Raw genomic sequence first — 7435 nt, 5'->3', positions numbered from 1 at the left:
TTTTTTTTTCTTTTGACTGTTACATCACTTTAGTGATATAAATTATATTCATAAAAGAAAATATTGTCATCTTATATACATAAATATATGTACATGTATTTTCAATAAAGATAATATTTATGTGAACCCAAAGTCCCGTGTTGCGTTCATCATTTATATTACATGCTGGTAATGATGTTGTTTTATTGTAATAATAAAGAATACAACGGCTACGTGTCGCACTGACTTGGACCTTGTAATGCAGCTGGTCCGCTTTAGGTTTCCATCGTATTCCAAGGGTTTTAGTTGAATGGTCATCTTGAAAACTAAGATCAGAACTAGTGGCTCGCAGATCGTCGGGGATTCGGTTTAACAGCTCTTCACGATTGGAACACCATTTCCGAAGAGAGAATCCTTCCCTTTCGCATAATTGTAACATGTCATCTTGAAGTTTGGCTGCTTCCAAAAGGTCAGTGGCGCCGGTCCGAAGATCATCTACATAGAAGTCACGTTTGGTAATACGTGCTGCACTAGCAAGGTTATTCTTTTCACAGTCTGCTAAGAGATATAATGTTCTGATAGCCATAAAAGGTGCGGATGATGTTCCATAAGTAACCGTGTTTAAACGATATGATTCCAACGGATCGTTTGGGTTTTCCCGCCAAAGAATTTGTTGGTATGACTGACAGTTTTCACTAACATTGATTTTCCTGTACATTTTTTCAATATCAGCTGTGAGAACTACCTAATGTATTCGGAATCTCATTAAAATTCTACGGAGGTCATCTTGAATAGTTGGGCCAACCATTAAGGTTTCATTGAGTGATATGTTGGTGGAAGTTTTTGCAGAAGCGTCAAAAACCACTCGAATCCTTGTGGTAGAGCTCTCGTTTCGGATGATTGGGTGATGTGGTAAAAATACTTGTGGATGTTCCGTCGAATGAATATTCGTCTTAGTCGACAGGGTCATGTGACCAAGATTTTGATACTCACGCATAAACCTGTCGTATTCCTGCTTAAGCTCTGGATTTTCATTTAATTTACGTTCCATCTGATGGAATCTCTTCGTTGCCATGAAACGCGATTCACCCAATAATTGCTGTATGTTGTTACGAAATGGTAGTTTTAACGTAAATCTGCCATTGGCGTCTCTTGCAGACGTCTTCAAAAAATGGGTTTCACATTTACATTCTTCAATACTATATTTTCTTCGTTCCTTTGGTTCGACGACTTCTTCGAGCTCCCAAAACTTCTGTACTTCGTTTTGAATTGAATTATCGCTACTCACCATTGTTGTCATGCAAGAAGTGTGTGGATAATGTGGTCACTCTGTACCCGTCCTGATAAAACCCAACTGAATACAGTTTTTTGCCAAATTGCGCGAGTGCCTGCTGGTTTTATTTGACCGATACATAATAGCTCATCGAATATTTCGGAGCCTAGTATTATATCAATTTTTTTTGTAGAACAAAAGTCTGGGTCAGCACATTCGCCGAGATTAATTGTGTTCATGACTTCGTTGGTTGGTTGTACTGACTGCAAGGTATTCGCGATATTCTGTAATACCAAGAATCTTAAATCTGTTTAATATGCATTAATTCTCGATTTCACAGTAGCGCTGACTTGTCCAACTGTTTTACATGACATACCTGATTCTCCAATTACCGTTGTAGCTGTTTCAGTTATTGGATAACCTAGTTTTATTGCCAGTCTGGTAGTCATAAGGTTGACTTGGGAACCAGAATCCAATAAAACTCTTGCCATAATTAATTTACCACGCACATCAGATATGATAACTAAAGCCGTTGATAACATTGTTACTTCACCGAGGGTTTTCCTCTTTTCTGTTATTTGCGCCTTTAATGCTACTTGGCTCTCTTCGCCATACACTATGCTATCCTGAGTATCAGAACCATTTCCAGTTTCTTCATCAATTAATGCACTGTTCGCAAATGCTTCGTCTCTTTCCTTGTCTTCCAGATGTAGTTTGCTATTGTGTCGTTTGTTACATTTTGAACAACCTGCACTACGACAAGATGATGCTCGGTGACCACCTCGCAAACAGTTAACACAAACGTTTATTGTTCTGGCGAATTTCACTCTCTCTGGCGTTCTCAAAGCTAAAAATTTTGGACATTGATAAAGGGCATGTACTAATTTACACATGGGACATTTTGACTGTGAAATGATGGACGGTTGATGAACCGTGGTAAATGACCGTCGAACTGGTATTGGTGGGTCTTGACACATGATTCTTCCCTGTACTTTAGAGACTTCAATTGCTGCGAGCGTTTGACATCGATGATTTAGACACGTAGTGAACTCGTTCCATGTTGGTACACTTGTGTCTTCTCGTGAAGTTTCCCATTCCATGAGAGATTTATCATCGAGTTTGGAAGATGCTATGTGTACTAATAGCGTACTCCATTCATCCACTGGTTCTCCGATACCTTTTAAAGCTCCCAGGTGTCGACTAAAGGTATCGGAGAAACTTCTCGTTTCAGAGGCTGACTCATTTTCTAGTTTATTTACTGCAAATAATTTTGAAACATGAGTCTGTACTATAAGACGCTTATTTTCAAATCGCTCTTGAATTAAGTTCCATGCAACTAAATAATTCCCCTCCGTTACTTCCAAACTTTCGATTAGCTGCGCCGCCAGCCCTTTCAAAGATAATCGGAGATATTGAAATTTTTCTACTGCAGGTATTCGAGCGTTATGAATCATGATACTGAAAGTATCTCGATAATACTGCCAGTTTTCATATTCTCCGTAAAATTCAGGAAGGTTGATTCTCGGCAACTTCATGTGAGCTTCAACACCCGGTCGATGATTTCGATTGAATGATTGATCAGGTGATTGTAGATCTTGTGATGATAACTCATTCACCACCGCCGCTTGTATGGAAAAAAATTCATTTTCAAATTTGACGTGTTCTTCTTGCTGCGAGTCAGATTCATCCAAACCTTCGATTTCAGTTTGAATAAGGTCGAATTCATCAAACAATGATTCCAGTTTGTCTAGCCGTAATTTCAACTCAGTATAGTTGCGCCTTGTATTCCTTTGGAATGTGTCGAAGAATGATCCGAATCGAGTTAGTTTACCCTTTGCTACACCACGTTTCCGAATACATTATTCAGTCAACTCTGTAGGCGCCATAGTAGTTTTGACTATACGGTATAACCGATAATAGATAGTTAAAATTAGATAAAATTAGAAATTGATTTGTAAACCACGCTCTGCTACCAATGTTGCCCCTTGGCCTTGTTACGATGAAATGATATTAGCGCACTGCCTTGGATTCGACGGGTAGGCAACTTAATGTGCACTGCCTTGGAATGACCGGGTAGGCAACCAGATACAACGACGACGACGCTAGGATGGGACTAAAGATACTTAAAATTACCGGATCAAGGAAGTTGAATTTATACACAGGAATAAGGAAGATGAGTTTAGTTATATGGGGGGGGGGGGGATGTCTTGGTGGTCGGAATCGGTTTGGTGCAATGACCACCAAGCTTACATAAATTGGCGAATACTTAAATCTACCCTTAAGTCTACGATGATGATGATGATGATGATGATGATGTGGATGAAAGCTGCAACAAATGACAGACGACGGCGAATGGACTCGACGACCTTGGCGGCCTCTCACACACCACGGCGGGTGCTGGCGGTCTTACGCATCAACTGATGGCACCAATCCCGATCTCTGGCAATTGGAAAGCACCGTCCTGCGATGTCTCAATGACGAGCTGATGAGACGAGTTGTAGGTACACGATAGTGATACCCAACCAGAAATACAATACAACTCACTTAAATGCTGGTAATGATGTTGTTTTATTGTAATAATAAAGAATACAACGGCTACGTGTCGCACTGACTCGGCCTGTACAGAATTGTATATGTGTCGCAATGACAGAACAGGTAATACAATAATAAATTATACAATTACGCGTTGCCGCAGTGGCAATGAAACAAATAATTCCGCGTTGCTCCAATAACAGAAAAAATATGAAAACAAAATGGTTAACTTCACAAACCAACAAAATAATACTCTCTCACAATTAATATATATATGACGACGATATGAAAAATTTAACGGTAAAAAAAATAACAACAATAAGGGCGTTGGCCGCGTAATCACAACAACATTAAAACAGATAATATGAACAAAAGCAATATGACGACAACGATAACAATAATAATAAATTAATTTATACAGGTGATTATAATTCACATACCTGACGAGTAACGATTAAATGAGGATGAGAGGGAGAGAGATAAGACTGGTCGCCGCCGCTGTACTGTTTTGCATATCGCTTTCACGACAATGTGTCGCGGCAACATGCCGGCCCCCATTAAACCCTTCACGGGTTTAATTGAAATTCTCGTTGACCGGGTAATAAGCAGAGTTTGTGAATTGGTCGTTTCATTTCTGTGGTTGCTGTTTTTACTGTAGCGACACGCACGAGACCATCACTTCCCGTGTGTAGAAGAAGTATTCTACCCCGACTCCATGCGAGTGGTGTTTCATAATCTTCTCGAATCAGCACTAAATCACCAACTTGGAGATTCTCTTCAGTTTGAGTCCATTTGTGGCGTACTTGTAATGACTGAAGATACTCCGACCGCCATCTTTTCCATAATCCTTGGACCAGTTGTTGTACCATGTGCCAACGAAGGCGTGGAGCTTTTATATCTAGGTAATTGGGCTCCGGCAATGCGGTTAAAGGTTTTCCTATAATAAAGTGATCCGGGGTTAGTGCTTCCATGTCACTAGGGTGTGTTGATACGGGAGTTAAAGGCCTTGAGTTTAATCCTGTTTCGATCTGTGCTAGCAAAGTTTTTGCCTCCTGATGATTTAATATCGACTCTCCTAAACTTCTTCGTAAATGATATTTCATTGATTTTACTCCTGCTTCCCATAGTCCACCCATATGTAGGGAATGTGGTGGAATGAATGACCAATCAATTCCAGCTTGAGTTGTGTATGCGTTAATATTTTGTTTGAATTCCCTTGATCCGAGAAAGTTCTTAAGTTGTGCCGCTGCTCCAACGAAATTTCGACCATTGTCAGAATGTATATGTATTGGACATCCACGTCTAGCGATGAATATCCGTAACGCGGCGAGAAATGATTCAGTCGTTAAATCATCTACCCATTCTAAATGTATGGCCTTTGTTGTAAAGCATACAAATAAGGCGATATATGATTTGTAAATATGTTTTGATCTGCGTGAACCGAAACGCACTTGAAAAGGACCAGCATAGTCGACTCCACATACATGGAATATTGATGATGGATTTGCTCGACTAACTGGAAGGGAGCCCATAAGCTGTTTGGAAGCTTGCACTTTCCACCTATAGCATGGGTTACATTTAAAAATTATCTTTTGAATAACACTGCGTAATCCCGGAATCCAGAACACTCTTTGCAAACTAGCTACTATTTGCTGTGGTCCGGCATACCTAACCTAACCCGCCGATGTTCCTTGTCCGCAATTAATTCGACTAAATATGTTGTTGAAGGCAGAATTATGGGATGACGTGCCTCATATGGTTCGTTTGAGTTTTGTAGCCGACCTCCAACCCCTAATACATCATTGTCGTCGATGAATGGAACTAATGATTGTAATTTGCTGTCATTTAAACTGTTTCCAGCCTTTAACTGGGAAATTTCCGATGAAAATGCTTGAACTTGAGTGATTTTTACCCAGTACATCAACCCTCGTTTTAATTCTTCAGCTTTCAAATCTCCAGTCAGGCGGTATTTCTTTTGAGTAACTGCTCGGAATAGATAAGCTGTTACCCGTTGCAACCGTTCTAGTTTCGAGAATCTATTAATGATATCTTGAAACTCCTTTTGGCTTTTGGTGTGGACGTGTAATACCTTAACCGTCTTTCGCTGTTCTACTGGTTCCTCTTCGTTATTCAATAACTTTTGTTTTGGCCATTCGGTTTCTGGTTGTATCATCCATGAAGGTCCACTCCACCACTGAGTACAGTTGACGATTTCTACGACGCTTAAGCCACGAGAAATGAAATCCGCCGGATTATCCGTCCCGTCAATATGCCACCAATCCTGTTTGTTTGTTAGTTCCCGGATTTCTTCAATACGATTTGCTACGAATATTTTCCAAATGTCTGTGGCACCTTCGTTTCGAATCCAGCTTAATACAATAGAGGAGGGCATCTAAATATTAACTCTATTTGACACACCATTGCTATCGTATAAACTATAAATATTTGTTAATTTAACTTATATCTATTCAACAGCTTGATTTAAGCTAAATCAACACTTATATTTCTATGCATATCTACACGCATTACATTCGTAATGTAGATAAATAATATGCTCACACAACTCCAATCCAATATGTGTATTAAGCAGTTTATTGCAATGAGAAAAAAATCCTGTCTATTATTATTTACTATTATAATATTACTTTACCCACAATAAATGATTATTTGTCGGGCCCTTCAAAAACTTTTAGTACCGAACATATTATAATCCCGGTAAGTGGCGTAATTTAGATTTAATTTGTGATGGCCCAAATAAATAATGTTTAAAACACTGATATAGCCTTATCTTCATGGGTGGAACGTGGTTTAGATTTTCTAGAACGATCATTTTATGCCGGCGGGCATAAGATAGGCGATGGTGAATGTGCCTGATTTGCACAGACCAATTCACGCCACTGATCCCGGTGGGATGCACGAAGGACGTCATAATCATTCATATAAGGCCGTCACCGGGGGTGGTTCATTTGTAGGCAGCTAGTGCTGCATTGGCTTTTAAATATATACAACTTACGTACAGGGTGTCACGGTAAGTTCCGTAGGAATTATTAAATGTATCACTCAATGTGAAATTGTTTGATTTTCGTGATACACGCCGTACATTATGATGTAATGTTGTATTATAATATAAATGTCAGGCCCAACGTACAAGTAACGTCTTCATAACCTATCGTTACCACTTAAGGAGGCATCGGGACAAAACCCCAAGCCATTGTGCGCATACTAATTGCAAATTGCCAATAATACGAGATATATATATATCGTATTATTTATATCACATATCATACAAGTCCCGCAGCGTTTTTTTCGGGGAAGGTTGATTTTTGTGGGTAGCGTTATAAATTATTGTCGTTTGTATTTGTACAATATGTTATTATTGGTTCATAGTACCTAACCAGACTTTATGTAGCTTAAACTACTCGCTCTTCGTGTTATTATAATTTAGATGAAAATTTAAAAAAATATTTAGGTTTTGAAAACACAGAATTTGATTTTTCAATAGTTAGTAGTCTTCCAATAATATTTTATCATCCCAATTCTAATGATAATTATATAAATATAAATAAACAATGTGCATTTAGATTAGGTCGAAATGGTCAAATCCCGTTAGGTACAATATTTATAGGTGTATATTCAATAAGTGAAATTGAA

At 38.9% G+C, this 7435-nt stretch overlaps 1 protein-coding gene across 1 annotated transcript; it reads right to left on the bottom strand.

The window, feature by feature from the left end:
* Positions 1-724: 724 nt before the first annotated feature.
* Positions 725-1270, bottom strand: LOC111029752. The gene has a single exon (XM_022308894.1). The coding sequence runs from the start codon at positions 1268-1270 to the stop codon at positions 725-727; it is 546 nt and encodes a 181-aa protein (XP_022164586.1).
* Between the last annotated feature and the right edge of the window lie 6165 nt (positions 1271-7435).

This window comes from Myzus persicae, unplaced genomic scaffold (assembly GCF_001856785.1).
Source record: "Myzus persicae strain clone G006 unplaced genomic scaffold, MPER_G0061.0, whole genome shotgun sequence".
NCBI classification, from domain to species: domain Eukaryota; kingdom Metazoa; phylum Arthropoda; class Insecta; order Hemiptera; family Aphididae; genus Myzus; species Myzus persicae.
This window is presented reverse-complemented; position numbering and strand designations above follow the sequence as displayed.